The sequence below is a fragment of the Dreissena polymorpha genome, chromosome 5, assembly GCF_020536995.1.
Source record: "Dreissena polymorpha isolate Duluth1 chromosome 5, UMN_Dpol_1.0, whole genome shotgun sequence".
Classification (NCBI taxonomy): domain Eukaryota; kingdom Metazoa; phylum Mollusca; class Bivalvia; order Myida; family Dreissenidae; genus Dreissena; species Dreissena polymorpha.
Genome location: NC_068359.1, coordinates 12,606,788 through 12,625,913, shown reverse-complemented (window position 1 = coordinate 12,625,913; position 19,126 = coordinate 12,606,788). Strand labels below are relative to the sequence as shown.

Below are 19,126 nucleotides of genomic sequence, written 5' to 3'. Positions count from 1 at the left end.
TATCATTCTAATTCAAAGAAAAAGACGCGAAAATAGTGTTAAAAATATTTAATTTGTTATAAAAGCTGATATTATATGTATATTTGTCCGGAATAGAAGATCACTAATCATTGTATCGCCTTCTTATAAAAATACTCGCCAGCTTAGTGTTGTTTTTGACACCTTATCGGCTTTCGGAGGGAAATATACTGGCAGTTGACCGTTATGAACAATTGACCGTTATTCTCGAGTGACCGTTAGATCATTTTTTGCCGTATACAACGGCAATGTTAGGCTGTTTGCCCAGTGCAGTTCAGTTAGAAACCATTGTCCGAATGATATGCTTAACATACGAGCCGGAAACCATTGTCCGAACGATGTGCTTTACATAAGAGCCGGAAACCATTGTCCGCGCGATATGCTCAACATACGAGCCGCGCACTGGGAAAACTGGGCTGTATGCATGTGAGTAAAGTGACGACCCATACTACCGGGAACAGGACTGTGTGCATGTGAGTAAAGTGACGACCCATACTACCGGTAACAGGACTGTATGCATGTGAGTAAAGTGACGACCCATACTACCGGGAACAGGAATGTATGCATGTGAGTAAAGTGACGACCCATACTACCGGTAACAGGACTGTATGCATGTGAGTAAAGTGACGACCCATACTACCGTTAGCGTGTGCAGTACGCACTGGCTAATCAAGGACGACATTTTTCACTCTAAGGGTATTTTTCTTTAAACCGAAGTCTGGAAAATTCAATTGAGGCGGAAAGTGTTATCCCCAATAAGCCTGAGCGAATTGCACATTATGCGATTATTTAAGGTCTGAAGTAATGAAGAAATAAATATACAATACGAGGCATTACAAAACAAAATAGAATTCAATTGCAATCTGGTGGTCTTTACCACTGGGCCTGAACAGAATCGCACATAAAATACCCGTGACTGATTTTACAATAATCGAGCTGAGTTGAGTCATCGCTAAGCAAGGACAGTCGTTTGGGCTCATTGAGGCTTAATGAAATATTAATAGGGATTTGACAGAATACTGAAATGATATTCGAAAAATCTATGTTTTTTTCATTTGAAGCCAAATGTTATGTTAATTGTGATCTGCTCTACCGTACGTTTTCAAACATACAAAAAGTCACTTGCAAATCTGATTACGAACATAATCTCTTTGGCATGTGATTTTGATCATATAAAAACCAAAACAAGCTTGCCGTCGTAACAACTAATTTTACATGCAATTATGCAATTCGTTCATTCAAATTATAGATAAAAGCATATATCTGGTGACAGTAACTATGTATAACCGGTATACTGCTCACGTGCTCCCGAGGCAAGAGCTTAATTTTGTCAAACTCGAGTTGAAAATAAGATACTTACACAGCTTTTTTTAAGCGGTGCAAATAAAACTTCAAGCGTTAGCCCAATATGATTTTAAATAACACTTGGTATGGTAAAGATGAGATGGCTTTGCGCTTAGTTCTTTGTTTCAAGTATTCAGTCTATTGTTTTTCAAAAAGATTTTTTGCTGCACTCGGTCGTCTGGTAAAGATACTGTGAAACCATTTATTTTCGACAGCACAAAATTTCGTCATTTTTATAAAAATGACGATTTCGTCAGCACTTAAATTCGCCGATTTCTGATTTTGAATTTAAAAAAAATTGCGTCAGTCAATATCCGATTTGTGTGTGATACATATTCGCGATCAATCGCAGTTGCAAAAAATCGTGGTACGAATGCGGGAACACACTTGAGAATCACTGCAGGAGGTGGGGCCTGTTTGTCACATGCCAATTAACTAGTCTTTTGTAATCAAGGGACAGTAATGGACCCTCTTAATGTATGCCATTAACACGTTCATTGTTATGATTAGCGGACAAGTGGGATCGAATAACCGTTAACAAGTGTTTGTAACAACGAAGCCAATTGCCAATTGGGTATGTGTTCTAGTTGGTATGATTTTTATTAAAATGCTGTCAATACCGTTTTAAAACTGTTTGTGTTATACGAAAGAGGTTCCAGTTTGTTAAGTGTTTTTTTTTCAAATAAAATGCTTTTTTATTCTAATATCATCATTAAAATTAGAAACTCTATGTGTGTGTTTGTTCTTAAAAAGTAAACTACCGGTATATAAATCAATAATGTCAATATTTCAAAAATAAATAAATTGATACATATAAAATAGTAATAAGTGTGGTTAAACGCAAACAATCAAACAACAATTAAAATATACTTTATTAATTTGTGATAAATACGCATGTTGATCACACATCGTCATCTTTTCATTTGGTTTATTGTCTTTCATCGGCATTCGCTGCGTGATGGCTAATATGCAACACCCTGAAAAATACAATGCACCTAATGGGTAATAAAGTTATAAACAATTAGCGCTAATTCATTACCATTCTACATAAACGAAGTCAACGCATTCGATACAGCTGTAATGCACACGCGTTTTAAAGAAGTGTCACGTGTCAGTTAAGTACCTTGTGTAATCTACATCCCTTTGTGTCAAAACCGGATTAATCTTGATTACGAAACAGCAGTGAATGTGTGCATGGATTATGTTGGAATTTAATGCCTCATGTGTACGGTAAAGTTTTAAAATATTGTTCAACTTGGTGTTTGTTTTTGTTCAAACATAGAGCATGATTGTTCGTTAGGATCTTAAATTCGCTGATCGGTCGACTGACGAAATTTATGAAAATTTATGCCTGACGATTAATAATGGTTTCACAGTACTCCATATGTTGTCACACGTCGCACCTGGCGTGGATTATTAATTTGAGCATTCTTTTGACAACAGCGTTCAATATTTTTTAGCTGGATTTTATAGGTAGGACTCACCCGCCTAAAAGATCCTGAAACTCGTTCATTACGCCATCATCGACGTAATCGAGCGGACGTTTCTTTTCCGCGTCTAAAGCGTCCACCGGAACGCCCGCCTGAGTCAGGGAAGTGACCAGCTTTAGGAGGTCTTCCTTCATATCCGCTTGCTGGAAAGTATGCAGGTGGGGAATTAAAAATTGAGTCTCGTGAGAGTAAAACTGGGCTTACTGTATATGGTTAAGTGTGGTCTCCGGTTAACGTATGCAGTCCGCACAGGCGGATCAGGGGAACACTTTCCGCTTTAACTGGGCTTTTATTAAGAAGAAACTTTCTTCAAAAATCAAGTTACATAAAAGCGGAAAGTGTCGACTCTGATAAGCCTGTGCGGACTGCACAGGTTAATCTGGAACTGTACGCACATGGCTTAAGTCTTGTTATCCCAGAATGGGACTCAATTACCGGTATATCATTTATTCTGACTGTATCATTTCTTCTGACTGTATCATAATAAACACATTCAACCACGTCTTCGTCATTATCAGAGAATCTGTTAACCTTAGTACATGCCTATGACATTTTTAAAAGCGAAACCTCAATATTATTCATGAAAATATCTTATAGAATAAATGAAAATCATACTTTGTACGATTGGTTCCAACTCGATTTACTTCCGAGGCACCTCTTGCAATCATGTGTATACAGACTATTTATGGTTGATAACTACTAATTACCGACTTCAATTCTTTTTGTACTATGATAAAATGTCCATTAGAAAGGATTTCTGTAAAGTTTTATTGGTATTAAGTATCGAGTATTTTGGACGATAGACTTGGATGTCAACATTTGTATTATAATATCTTTGCGGAGGGGAGCGGTTCGGTTCTCACCTCTTCCTTGGTTTCCCGGAAGCAAAGGTGGAGACAATTGGCTTGATCGTTGTCCACCAAGGTTAGGTCGGCACCTGCAACATAGACACATTAGCATAGAGGGGGTAGACTTGGAAGTTGGGACACATCATCAAGGTCGTGGGTTCAGTTTCCTAAAACGTGTCTGGACTTGAGTGGTACAAAAACAAGATTGAAACTGCTTTTTATAACAACCATATCCAGTTTATAGAAATAATTATATTTATGAAAAAACTGTGATAAATTTTAACTATACTAACAAGGTAATTTAAGACTAAAGTGCGAACTATTTGATGTTCCAAGAACAAAACCAAAATTAGTTGTATTCCTTCAGGTCGTCAGGCCTAAAAGCCGCAATTCACGGCTCACAAGATCCCCTACATACCCATTCTTCAACCACCCTCTTTTCTGCACACAAAACGCGATTGCGTCACACTAAAAGGACGTCTTACATCATAAGACGCACCACCAGTTGCGCGCCCATACCCATCTGTCTAAAGAGCACGGGTTTCCTATCCCTATCGGGCAGTATAGCGCATTTAACCCTTTGCATGCTGGGAAATTTGTCGTCTGCTAAAATGTCGTCTGCTGAATTTCTAAAATTAGGATTTTCTTCGATTTTTTTTTAAAGAATACTATCAGAATAGCAAACAGTTTAGATCCTGATGAGACGCCACATTCTCATCTGGATCCAAACTGTTTGCAAAGGCCTTCAACATTCGGTTTCAGCACTGAAAGAGTTAAGGAGTAGGGAGTGGATGCTGTGAAATCGACAAACATACTTACCATTGTGCGCGAGGTACTCCACCATGTCACCCTTTACCGACATACTGGACACGTGCACGGGAGTCTTCCTATCAGAAGCACGTGCATTTACGTCTGCCTTACACTTCGGAGAGAATACGAAGAAAATATACACAATTGCAATCGTGTTCATATAACTTGTACAATACTGAGTCGTTTTATGACAACCAAATGTAGTTATAAATTTACATTACAATTGAATGGTCTGTCCCATCATTTTTTTCCCAAAATAAATTCGCGTATAAATCGAATAAAGAAAAATCTATTTACAGGGCTTTCGAATCGAACTAATCTTCGCATTAATCGCATTAATTAATCGGCTGTTAAACAATTGGTTGTCTTCCAGTCGCGCATCTATATTATGATATAGGATAACAGACTATATTAATTCAAATGCATAAGAACTTTTATTAGCCAATATTAACCCATTTATGCCTAGCGTCTAGAAAAAAGGCCTTGGCAAACAGCGTAGACCCAGATGAAACGCCGCATCACGCAGCGTCTCATCAGAGTCTGCGCTGTTTGCTTAAAGGAATTTCTGTTAGTTATATTCTTAATATAGAAATAAATATACTAGACATTCCTAACATTGGAAATAAATTGATCCAATTTAGAAGGTCTGGAGAGGCCACTAGGTAGCATGAACCAATGAATTTTTCAAACATAAATAATTGATGTAAAATGCTTGCAGGAATAATATTTAAGGTTTAAGAAGGCATTTTCTTTTTGTTTTAAAGGATTTCTTTGAAAATTATATTTTTTATGAATTGTTTGGCAATATGTGGTTACGCATTTACAAATAATGTAATAAATTTTCTAATACAAAACTGGTACCATGAGTAGCATGAAACAATAATCTTTTTAAACAAATGCAATTGATGATAAATGAGTGCAGAGATAATATCTAGGGTCTAACAAAGCATTTTTTATTTGATTTTAATAGGTTACAATGACAATTCTATATTTCAAGTTTGTTTTTTTGCAACAAGGGTTGTGAACTTTTAAAAATGTTATTGGATTTTTAGACCAAAACTTGTACTATGATAATACTTTGATGCACTTTACCAAAACATTTATAATTTTATTGTTTATTCTTGAAAATGTATTTTTCATATTCACTAAAAATAACACTTTTTATCAGATTTGTTCATATATGCTGATGTTTACATTTTTTTCAACAAGCATATAGCCTCTTTTCTTTTTATTTGCCACAAGTTCTTCTCAGCCACTTAAGGGTTATGTTGCCTTTCTTTTACTAAATGAAAAATAATTCTACACTTTGAGAAATTTCATTATATATTTCATGTCTTTCCAACACCCAAAGGCTAATAAATTTAGATATCAAGTACTGCCATACTATCATGACCATTCTAGATTGGCAACCTAGCAACCTTGATTTGTTCATATCTTCCAATAAATATGTTATATATGTGTCATGAATCATTTGATCGGAAAACATTGTTAAAACTTTTTTAATAATTCAATGAAGTGATATTGTTATTGACTGATAAACCAACATACTGATTAAAAGGGAATAATTTATTATTAATTATTAATTAATTTATTAATTATTTGCTTTTTATCTTACATGCGTAATATTAACCTAAATGTTTTTCAAACTATAGAGAAATCTATATACAATTGACGACTTTTATTACAAAAACATTTATGTAATAGAAGTTTCAAGATAAAAATAATGCAGGTTTTATCAGATATTGGTAATAATTTCCAATATAATTGAGTTACTGAGCTATGGGAATTGATGAAACTGTCGGATGGAACGAAAACTTGAGTTATTTATTTTTCAATATTTTATGAACTTAAATTGAGCCTTAATGCGTATTTATAAGCATTTATAGACAGTGTCCCTCACTAAAATCTAGGAATTATTAATTGTTATTCATTTGTGTAATGGTATACACTAATTTTGTGGTAGAATATTTGAGAAAAACATAAGAAACGAAAACTTGTCAATGCTGACATTTTCCATAATTTTATGGTTACGGAAATAACCGATCGTCGGTTTCCGAAAAACAATATGTCGCAGTTTCCCACTCTGGACCCAACCGGCTATTTATTGCATAAGGTAGCTACTCTTTACGGAGAATCCGGAGATGAACGAAGTGTTACTATTGGCGGTTTCCGCAAAATACGATGGTTGTGCCCAAAGATTTTTGTGTGACTGATCATTACTGGTTTATAAATTAATTATTTTATTCTCATTTGATAAATTGGTGATTTCAAGGCTGATAAACTTGAAATATGCAAGTTATTCTGTCGTGTTGCATATGTCTGTCGATATATCTGTACAATCGGTAATTTCCGTAACCACTCGTTAAATAGTAGCAGACACAAGTTTAAATAAAAATTCTTATGTTTTACACAAATATTCTACCACTTTCTTGCTAAATACTAATACATGAATGATTTAAAATTAATACTGCACACTTTTTGATTTCTAAATAGCTTGTATGCGGCATGGCATGGATTGCTCCGCAAGATAAATATGTCAACTTTATTTATTGGATGATTTCGGACTGTTTCATCCAATCAGAAACAAGAAATATCTTAAAAAAGATATACGGCGTTGATTGTGGTTGCAGTTAATGAAAGGTAAAGACTTCAATGAATGAGATCAAAGATAGCGAATGTCTTTTTCTGTGCAGTTCTTAGCTGCAGCAAACGCAGTACGGGATGATACGCGGAGTTTTCGCGGCTTATTTTACATTATTACATATTGCTGGTCATAAACGCATAGATACAAAACAGAAAACCAAAAGAAGAATGGAAGTGAAATTAAAACATATGAGTCAACCGGCCACACGCGAAGTATCCGTACATATTTTAAATATTTATACGCGCGTTCTTCGAACAAACCCTGTTTTAGTGGTTTGTCTGGCGTTGCTATTTGATTCGATTATCAACAGTATCGAGAATCATTGCGCTCAGGCTTAATGCATTAGTCAATATGATGGCATAATTCTTGTTAAATTAATTAATTTATCATGGTATTGTTGTAAAACACATTAAGAATCTATTATTGACATACCATATGATATCGCTGGATATCTTCATTTAACATCTGTCTGGTCTAAAGAAAATTCCAGTTCACCTAGTTCACGCTATAGCGTCTTTATTATGTAACGATTATTTTCCTGGCCGCGAACTCCGATCAGCACATAGGGTAGAGACGCAGCGATGACCTGTACGTAAACTCTGACATTCACTCACAGTGGCCGCAAATTGACCCGATATACCTCGCGAGTTGAAATGCAATGCATTAAAGTGAGTCTTCGCTTCCACTGCTCTCTATACTTTAACATGTTAACATGTTGACAGGAATATGGAAGTTAGTACTAAATATGAAAACATAGCCTTTAAGTGCAAACGTTCTCGCGCTGAAAATCTTCTGAAAATAAAAGGTGGACGCACAAACTGTATTGATGTCGAGATTGAGTGTAAAACTGTTCTATCTATTAAGCCTTTTCATTAGATATAAAATTGTTTCATGCTGAACACGCAGTAAAACAGTGTAACAAAGACGCGGACATGTTTCCAATGTTCTGGTCGTATTCTTAAATCAGCCAATGCAGTCAATGAAGTGTATTCATCTGTACTTGGCCGCGGGAAGTTTTATTTGAATTCTATTGGACGCTAACAAAGGTCAGGCTAAGGTGAAAAGCTGGCTTAATACAGCTTACGCCGAAAAAAGCTTTTAAACGTAATTTAGACCCATGTTAAGCGAGATTATAAAGTACCACTTTTTGTTCACTGCCAATTTGTGGCATTACGAGTTGCCCCCCTTGTTGGTTCATGCTACACTAGGCATAAATGGGTTAACGGTAACTCGCAGCGTTATGACGTTCACAATACCTCCTCCACGAGAAGTCGAGCTGCCTCCATGTGCCCACCCATAGCGGCGAAATGCAGCGCCGAATAGCCGCCGTCCGGATGCGTCTGCTGAAGCGATTCTCGCTTCCGGTCCAAAATGGAGCGCATCGCACTGGAAACACATTGACAATGTATGATGTTTTGTTTGATATACATTTGCAGTTTTTGCAGTCTTTCGGCTTTGTAACTTTTTTCTGAGCAAGTTTGGCTGATCAAAGCGTTTGGCTAACATACACTTATTTAAGTATCTGCCTTTAACAAGAGGAAGGGGTCAACGTTAACGTAATTTTATGACCGACCCCGACATTTGTATGACACAAGTTATATGGCCGGGCTGAGTTTCGAACTCTCAATTCAACATAGTTGGACAGATGCGACCCATACGTCAGATGCGTTAACGCATATCTGAGAAGTTTTGCTCCGCCACACCATAGCTTATATATACTGACTAGCCTTTCATACAAAACAGTGTATACGAGGTGTTATGTTTCGTGAGCTTTCAGAAAGATGCATGTTCATAGAGGTTTGGCACTCACCCTGCCGTTATTCCAACACGTTACTAGTCTTTCATAAAAGTAAACCGAAAAGTAATGAAGTACATCTGCTTCACAAATCATGCTCGAAGACCCGGGGATTGCCCAAAGAGCCCACCATCGTCTGTATATTGCACTCTTCCACCTACGCTGATTAACAAGAAACTTGATAAAGCTCAACATTCTGGTGTTTAATGTTTGAGTGATGTCCACTATGTAGGGTTATTCAATTACTTTTATAATTTAGGGATGGCAACGGTTAATCGGTTAATCGGTTATCCGTTTCTTAAGGAGGTTAACCGATTACAAAATTAATATTCGGTTACTCTTTCAGAAAACGCATTTTTGTTGTTGAACGCAATACATTCTCAAATCGTTAGTTTTGTTTTGCTTCATTTCACTGTATTGGCTAATCCGCTTATCTGATCGCAAATTATCGGCAATTACCACCCGTGATGCCACCCAGTGGATCAAAATCGATTAGAGTTGTAAACCATCGAGGTGCAGCGTATTAATGAGCAGACACACGAGCAATTAGTAAAAACGCTTCATTTATTATTTACATCAACAAAGATTTTGAGAGAGCGAAAGTAATAAAAGAAAGTTTTTTTCTAACAAGCATCAAATATGATCCCCATTAAGATAAACACGCTTCATTTATTATTTTTTTGACGTAAAACACGCTTTATGTAATATTCCTTGATCAAAAACACGTTTCATGTAGTATGCCATTAGCAAACGGACTAACGCTGAATTTTAAATACCACGCTTTTAAGAATGTTTACGCGTTTCGAAAACAAGAAACCCTGTTGGGAAAACTAAAATGTTCGGGCCAGTGAATTTATAATGAATAATGCGTATATTTTATGTGACTTGTCAAAACGTGACTCATTCTCTTTTCATGTAAGGCATTACGTGCATTCAAAAGTAATCGTGACCCTAACAATCCTAATTGAACGGCGTCATATGAAAATGGGCCCTAAGCCATATACGGCCAGCGTTGTTCCAGAGCAGCATGCGCAGTCACGCACGGTTTCGTGGTCTCATTGGCATTCAGTGTAGCACCTGGCAAGACCAAACGAATGCGTTAATTGGTCTGGAGCTACATATGTCGAATAAGACCCATTTTCGCATGACGCGAATCAAATAATACTCAGTATTTTTGTGTACTCGAGTATAGCACTGCACTTTCGTGTTATCGCATTTTCGAAAGTCAAGTATTAAAAATAAATATAAGTTGCATTTATATATCATCGTGATAGTTCTCCTTTTCCTTTTCCTTATGATCATCAATTTCAGCATTGTCATGGTTATCAGCAGTACCAACATCAGCAGCAGTACTAGCGTCAGTGGCATGTCAATGCATTTCAGTATTATTATAACCACAATTGCATCATACATGTGTGATGAATATCATAATATTGTGTAATTTAAAAAGGGGCGTGTTCAAAGATGTTCACATTATTAGAAGTGTGTCATTAAAAGCCTTTACTAGCTAGATTTGAACATCGGTGCTACAGATCTCCGGTTTAAAAACAAAGACACAATTTATAAACGAAAATCAAAGAAAAGTATCTGCTTAACGAAAATCCAGTGTGTGTTGAAATTTCGTCCCTGATAAGCCTTTACGGACCGCACAGGCTAATCTTGGACGACACTGTACGAACATGCCTGGTTTTCTCACAACGCACAAGTAATTAGGTTGCAAGACAATCAACAAGACAGAGTATATTTGCATATACATGTAATTGTTTATAAACGTCAAAGACCTATAAAATACATATTGTATAGGTCTTTGTAAACGTATGCGTTTTTTTAAATGTTTTTTTTTATGTGGTCAAAAGACAGTCGATTAACCGGTTAACCTCTCGAATATCGATAGAGGTTAACCGGTTACGGATTTGCTTAGGTTTGACATCCCTACTTTTATTGAAAGTACAATGCTTGATTGTAGTACCTTAAGTTATTATGAGGCATGCATTACACGATCCACTTTTGTGTACGTTTGGACAGACAGGATGAGACGAACAGAGGAAAACCTTGAGATCAATCTAGTCATTCACCGTAAAGGTTGCCCCTATTTCCACACGGAAAACGAATGAAACAAGTGATAAATATATTGATACAAAACGTATACACATACGGTAGATTTCCCACTTTGCATGCCGTCAAGAAAGGCGTAAAACTGAGGTTGTCGACAACGTCCACGTTCAGATGAGACTGCTTTAATAATTCGGTCAGAACTTCTGCTGTACCATTCAATATGGCGTCGAACAAAGGAGTCTGCCCTAGCATGTCCTGAAATTCATAAACTAACGTGTTCCGTTATCCTATATATACATGTTATGTTTTATGCTGAACACCGCATAGTAGTAGTAGCCAACAACGATTAACTGAAGGTTAAACAGTTTTATTAGTGCTTGGTTGGTCATTGTCGACTCGGGTACTACTTAAATGTACCCCGAGTACTCTAAAGTATTCTTAAATGTACCCCGTGTACGGAAAATATACTTACACGTACCCACCAATTTAGACTGTACCCGATTTTATTCCCGCCCAAAATTCGATGTCGTCAACGCGCTACGGAATGCGAAAAAAAACTCTTTTAACAAAACCTGCCTCTACATGCTTTTTGAGTCGGTGTTTCGATAATATAGAGGTCATTTTACAGAATATTGACATAAATATGAACATAATTAATTTTAAAAAAGCAGACAACCACCAATTTAGCTATAGAATTTCCGGGTACGTTTCAGTATATTCTCCATTCCCGGGGTACATTTAAGTATACTTAAGAGTCCTCAGGATACATTTTAGTAGTACCCGAGCCGACAATGACCTATCAAGCATTATTAGTATTTTAACTTCTTACTATCTATCTAATGCAGCTGTTTTTGATCACCATGTCTAGTTGACTTATTTTTACACTACGATCATGGTAAGTAACTTCTTTGGTTATCAACTAAGAGTCGTGTCTCACGAATAACCGTACCACAGAGCCGAATCACGATTTTGTAGTTTGCATTAAATAGACCGTATTCATAAATGTGTTCTGACAAATAAGAGCGTTTGAACGATGAAAAGGAATTTTATTAACGATCAAGGTTGATCTAGAGAGCAATCAAAATAACTGTCAAGCATATACCTTTAAGTTGATGTCAAACCCGAGCCCTATCAGGGTGGTCAACAACAGCTTGTTCTGAGTCGTTATTGCAAGATGGATGCCGCTCTGGTTGTTCAAGTTACGCGCGGACTTATTAGCACCCTCTGCTACCAAGAACTTCACAGCATCCACTTTATTGCTGAAATTGGGTGGGGTATATACACATCTAAAACAGTATTTGTGTACTCTTTTTAAATCGCCTTTTTGTATACTAGTATACCTTTCACGGTATCATACACTCTCATTAAAACCAACCCCAGTCTGACGCTACTTAAGAATCGTTTGGGTGTTAGAGGTCATGTTCAGATGACCTTTTTCGGGACCAATCAAATGTTTGCCCTAAAAATGGTGTAATATAAAAAATAATCTTCAAAGCTTTGCACAAAATTCAAATAAAAATTGCTTAAATTACCCAAGGAACACATATAATTATGTTTACCTGATTAATATTATTTCCATAGGATCAGTTGGATAACACATATTCAAATACAGTCTCAAGACTTTACAGTGAAACTAACAATTTCATGGGCAGCAGGGATATTGAGATTTTTTAGTGCTTGGCATGTTATTTAAAAGTAACATGTATGTACTTTGAATTGAACCTGATTACTCAGGTAAGGAGCTTGTGTACAGACCTCTACGATAACCAAACAACAGAGTGATAAAGCAATGTTACCCTTTGATCGCGTGAAGCAGCGGGGTCATCTTCTCTGCATCCTCGAACTCTATCAGCGAGTCCTTGCCCATCGTGAATAGGCTCCTGATCACGTCGATGTGGCCATGTGCGCTGGCGACCGAGATCGGGAACTGACCTTTCACCTCCATCAATATCTGTGCGGAGAAGAGAGAATGTTGTAAATATTGTGCATAGAAATGGTGAATGATGTTAATTATTTGCAGACAAATGAAGAATGGTGTGAATCATGTGCAGGCAAACAAAGATATAAATCATGTGTAGAGAATCAAAGATGTAAATCATGTGCAGATGGACAAAGATGTAAATCAGATGCAGATTAACAAACATGTAAATCACGTGCAGTGAGACAAAGATGTAAATCAGGTGCAGAACAATATAGAATGATGTAAATAGTGGGCAGATTTACAAAGATGTAAATCATGTGCAGCGAAACAAAGATGTAAATCATGTGCAAAGAAAAAAAAGATGTAAATCATGTGCAGAGAAACAAATATGTAAATCAGGTGCAGGGAAACAAAGATATAAATCGTGTGTAGAGAAGCAAAGATGTAAGTCATGTGCAGATTAACAAATATGTTAATCAGGTGCAGGGAAACAAAGATGTAAATCAGGTGCAGAGAAACGAAGATGTAAACCATGTGCAGATTAACAAAGATGCAAATCATGTGCAGATTAACAAAGATGTAAATCAGGTGCAGAGAAACAAATATGTAAATCACGTGAAGAAAAATATAGAATGATGTAAATCATGTGCAGATTAACATAGATGTAAATCATGTGCAGAGAAACAAAGATGTAAATCATACGCAGAGAAAAGAATGAATGATATAAATCATGAGCAGAGAAACAAAGACGTAAATCATGTAAAGAGAAACAAAGAAGTAAATCAGGTGCAGGGAAACAAAGAAGTAAATCAGGTGCAGAGAAACAAAGACGTAAATCATGTAAAGAGAAAGAAAGATGTAAATCATGTGCAGAAACAAAGATGTAAATCATGTGCAGAGAAACAAAGATGTAAATCATGTGCAGAGAAACAAAGATGTAAATCATGTGCAGAGAAACAAAGATGTAAATCATGTGCAGAGAAACAAAGATGTAAATCAGGTGCAGAGAAAAGAATGATGTAAATCATGTGCAGAGAAACAAAGATGTAAATCATGTGCAGAGAAACAAAGATGTAAATCAGGTGCAGAGAAAAGAATGATGTACATCATGAGCGGAGAAACAAAGATGTTAATCCTGTGAAGAGAAAAAAATGAATGACGTAATTTAGCCATGGCACCAATCTTGTGCAGTTTAACAAAACCATGTGCACATCTTTGGTTAAGGCCCCCACAATGCACTTGTATGTACAGTAACATTTCTTGACGAATTCAAGAAAATATATATGTCCAACATGAACGCATTTGACGCACATTTTCTTTTAAGCTTTAGTCCGCACAGGCTAATCAGGGACGACACTTTCCGCCTAAACTGGATTTTTCCTATGAAGTGACTTTCTGTAAACGAAAAATACCATAAGCTGAAAGTGTCGTTCCTTATTAGCCTGTGCGGACTGCACATGCTAATATGGACGACACTACGCACATGCACTAGATCCCATTTGCACAGAGCACCGCCCATTTCTATTTGAGCAAAGGTGGGCATATACATTGTAATTGACACGCATGTGCGTAAAGTGTCGTCCCAGATTAGCCTGTACAGTCTGCACAGGCTAATCAGGGACAACACTTTCCGCCTAAATTTGATTTTTGCTAAGAAGAGATATTTAAATGAAATTTAATTTATTTAAATGAAAAATGTCATAAAAGCGAAAAGTGTCGTCCCAGATTAATCTGTGGGGACTGCACAGGCTCATCTAGGACGACACTTTACGCACATGCATTATGACCAGTTTTCTCAGAACGCTACTCATTTATACAAATATTTTTGTCAGTTGGAAAACAAAAAACTTTCATTTATACTAGCTATCAAACCGTGCGTTAAGTAATTTACAATATAGTTGAAGGTAACGTACGTAGTGTGGGTTTTTTGTGATCAGAGAGTTGACGGTCTCGGTGTCCCCGGCGGCAATACTGTTCATCAGCACCACCATCTTCTGGTCTTCCGGTAAGTCACTCATGTCGCCACCTGTTTCTGAGAAACAAAGGCGATTTAGTTAGTTTAAAACTATAATTTATGCCTTATTGCGTTGAATAAATTGTGCTTATAGCGAACACTCGAGTTCGTTTCCCTGGACGACCCAGTACTGGATGTATTTGAATAGATCTTGAGAAAAAACAAACTAGTAAGGATCAATCCCACTACCTTTCGGGGCTCAAGACGGACACAATAGGAATACTTAATTGCTAACTTGCCACGTTTCTCCACTATTGTAAAAAAAAAACAAGTTGTTTCGAGACCAAATTTGACTTTTGACACTTAACTATGACATTAACCTTTGTGGTGGGGGGAGGGTGTGGGCAGAGGAAAAACGCGACACCCCACCTTCTCATGGTGATCATTCATTGCAATTTATTTCAACCCATTTATGCTGAGTGGACTCTCCCATCCTTCTAAATTGGATCAATAAATTTCCAAAATTAGGGATGTCTAGTATATTTATGTCTATATTTAGAATATTTCTTACAGAAATTCCTTTTAGCAAACAGCGCAGCCCCAGACGAGACGCCGCATCATGTGGCGTCTCATCTGGGTCTACGCTGTTTGCCAAGGCCTTTTTTTTCTATACGCTAGGCATAAATGGGTTAAAATTGCACAATGAATGGCAATGTTACTGTCCGAGTAAGTGCTTTGGAGCAAAATTTGACCTGCACATGTCACTAGTACACGTCATCGGACATGGTTTACAATTGTGCCAAGTTAATTTGAAAAACATCAATATATCACAAACTTATGGTTGAGAAAACGTTCCCAAGCAACTTGATGACCAAGTTTGACCTATGACCTGTAAGTGTCACCTTGACCTATGAGGTTTGGAGACGGATGTTACATGCGACGCGTCGTCTTAGATTGTTTTTAGATTTGTGCCTAGTTGTTGTAAAATCCATCAATATATGGCATAGCTATGGGCGATATCAGAATGTTCACATGGACATCCATATACCCATAAAGATGTACAGACGAACAGAGCGACTGATATATGCCGTTTTCATTGAAGGGGTGAATAAAACACAAAAATAACAAAGTATTAATACACACACTACTTACTTTGCATGTAAACATAAAAGAGAAGAAGATTTCTCGAGTATATCTGCGATTGAAATTATTTCAAATTAAATATACACTTCTTTGATCGGCATAACGACGTCATTGTCTCTTTAAGGGTTAAATATATCCGGATAATGCGTAAATAAAAATTACTGAAGCCACAACGCCAAATAAGGCAATCACCTGGGAACCTGTATGGCTTATCGGCTCACAAAAATGCGTATGGGTAATTATTAGCATTCTAAGGACTAAATAGGAAACCTTGTTTGAGAGATGTCTCGGAGTCGATGTCACTACATGGGGTGAGCGCCTCTGGGTTGAGAGTCCAGGTGTTGTCGCCGTCAAAGGCCACCACGACGTCACCGTCCTCGTCTACCTCCTCAACCGTACCCACCTGCCCTACCACCTGGAGGAACACACACACTACTTAGTAAAAATACATTAGGTTCTTCCACCGTACCCACCTTCCCCACCACCTGGGGAAACACACGCAATATTTAACACTTAATACTAAGACATTATATTCCTCTACCGTACCCTCCTGTCCCACCACCTCCAGGAACACACGCAACACTTAATACTAAGACATTATATTCCTCCACCGTACCCACCTGGCCAACCAGCTGGATATTCCTCAACCGTACCCACCTGCCCAACCAGCTAGAGGAAGACACGCAATACTTAGTACTAACACATTATGTTCCCCCACCGTACCCACCTGCCCAACCACCGACCTGAGAAAACACTCGCAATACTTATCACTGATATATTATGTTCCTCTACCGTACCCACTTGCCCTACTAACTGTAGGAACACACATAACAGCGTTTTGTTTTTATTAAAAAAAATTGGGTACCGTATTAACATCACCAATTGGGAAAAAAACGCTAAAACCTCTGATATTGGGAAAATTCGCGTCGTGAAATCTCCAGATTGGAAATGATGGGTCTTTTTGATCGATTGTTACTTATTTACACAAACCCACCTTAATATTCTTTTACAAGCCTTTTTGTTGAAATGTTCAGTTTCAATGCGCATTTATTGTCATTTGCAGGTATTGTGCTTTTAGAACGAAATTGATTCCATTATCCTTCGTTCTATGAATGTTTTGGTCGGCAATTGAGAATTTTGTGTTTTTCCCCTTGATTGGGAAAGTGCCTTTTACGGGTATTATATTAACAAGGAAAAAATCCCTGTGCATTACTTTATACTCAGAAATTATGTCCGATGTACAATATAATTATACAGTTGTATAGTTGTTAAGTGAACTGTGAAGATGCCCCATTAACGATATTTACAACACCAAACTGTCAACACGTCCCATTAATAAAAAATAATTTGAGGGCATGAAACAGCTTAGCTCTCCCTTTAATTGATATAAAATAAAACATTTATGGCTTAATTGTGCGGTGTCATATTCTACCTTCTCCATCATTTCGTTCCAGCCACAGCTCTCGTTCTGCAACATCTTGAGGTTCTGCAGGTTGTTGGTGACCCTCGCCTTCTCTCCTGCAGTGAACGTGTGGACCTGCAAGGACACAAACACATCCAATAAACCTCCACCACTTAGATAGGTATTTTGACGTATTTGTAGCCCCTTTGAAAGTTAAATTTAATTAACCCATTTTATGCCTAGAAGACTTTCCCATCCTTCTAAATTGTATCAATTTATTTCCAAAATTAGGAATGTCTAGTTTATGTATTTCTATATTTAGAATATTTCTTACAGAAATACATTAAAGCAAACAGAGCAGACCCAGATGAGACGCCGCATCATGCGGCGTCTCAACTGGGTCTACGCTGTTTGCCAATGCCTTTTTTCTGGACGCTAGGCATAAATGGGTTAAAGACATTTCTTACTAGATCAAATTTCTAAATTGACATCAACTATTCGGACCCCTCGGTGCGGATGCAAGTGCTTCTGCTATTATCCCCCTTGCCAGGCAAATGACAAGCTAGATCAAAGTCTCCATTAGACCTAACTGTTTGGATTCCTCGGTTTCGGACCTGATGTACTTCCTTAAGCTCCTTTGAAAGACTAAGACATAGGTAGACTTATTCTATATTTGCCCCAAGACTCCCAAATACTGGATATTTATATCGACGCTCGTTTTTTTTATTTCAGTGGTTCTTCATTTTCTGGATTGGTAGACAAAGATAAAGGTAGACCAAATTATAAAATGGCCCCAACTATTTGTAACCACCGGTGTTTATCGTAGTTTCTTATTGTGAATTTGATGGATTTAATGGATTTAATTTTTTTTTCGCGATTGCATCGTCATTTACCATAGCCTATATAAGGGTAATAAGATGGCTTATGGGGTACGGTACAATACCAGAGAGGAGCCTGGGTTTTAAAGTGCTTGGTGTGTAGTAACTAGCATAAGTGTGCCTCGATATTACGTCACATGACAAATGACTGACCACGTGCCACAGTTTACAGTTTGCAGCAAATGGCTGGAATAATATAACAAAGTTCATCGGCAAATTTCTGAGACACAGTGTTTTGACAAAAAGGTTGACGCGAAAGCATGTTTACGGTCATGAATATATCACATGAAATTACTTTAACATTAATGTTCTTTTCTATCAAACTCTCAAGTTTTATCGTTAATTTTCTCTGATACAATGATGATCGTCAATATCATATCATTAGTACGCCAGTTATAGGACTGCGCGAGAACTTTGCAAATGTTACCTTTGTAAAAACGGACTCATCGAAGGCCCATTTTCCCGCCATGTCAAAATCCACCGTGACGTCGGAGTTACGCACCAAGATGACCGATCCTGTCCGACCAATACACTACAAGGTATGTCGCTCATGTTACGTCATGTCATCGGGTGCACATAATACTATTCCTCAATCTAGATGGGGCAACAGGGCTTGATTCCAATATTCAAATACACAACAAGGACTTATAAAGTAAGATATCAATGCATGGTACTAAATGGTACATTGAATTTTTTCACTGCCTTGTTGATGCGAAAATTGAACATGGATTTGCGAATGTAGAGGCAAGTGTTCCAACCACTTCGCTTGTCGGACAGCCCACATAATAGCGGGCTGTTACCAGCTGCAACTCAAGCAGGGCACT

The 19,126-nt window shown here is 37.4% G+C and overlaps 1 protein-coding gene across 5 annotated transcripts in view; it reads right to left on the bottom strand.

Annotated features, from left to right (window-relative positions):
* LOC127881870 (E3 ubiquitin-protein ligase MIB2-like) overlaps positions 1 to 19,126 on the bottom strand; it is a 32,542-nt gene that overhangs the window by 3,196 nt on the left and 10,220 nt on the right. For all 5 annotated transcript variants that reach the window (XM_052430041.1, XM_052430044.1, XM_052430040.1 and 2 more), the window contains exons 8-18: positions 18,730 to 18,834; positions 17,455 to 17,559; positions 16,293 to 16,437; positions 14,839 to 14,957; positions 12,801 to 12,955; positions 12,107 to 12,263; positions 11,105 to 11,259; positions 8,411 to 8,540; positions 4,520 to 4,622; positions 3,716 to 3,789; positions 2,847 to 2,995 (exon numbers count right to left, since the gene is read on the bottom strand). In XM_052430041.1, coding sequence (XP_052286001.1) covers positions 2,847 to 2,995; positions 3,716 to 3,789; positions 4,520 to 4,622; positions 8,411 to 8,540; positions 11,105 to 11,259; positions 12,107 to 12,263; positions 12,801 to 12,955; positions 14,839 to 14,957; positions 16,293 to 16,437; positions 17,455 to 17,559; positions 18,730 to 18,834 — 1,397 coding nt within the window. The remainder of the gene's footprint in view (positions 1 to 2,846; positions 2,996 to 3,715; positions 3,790 to 4,519; positions 4,623 to 8,410; positions 8,541 to 11,104; positions 11,260 to 12,106; positions 12,264 to 12,800; positions 12,956 to 14,838; positions 14,958 to 16,292; positions 16,438 to 17,454; positions 17,560 to 18,729; positions 18,835 to 19,126) is intronic.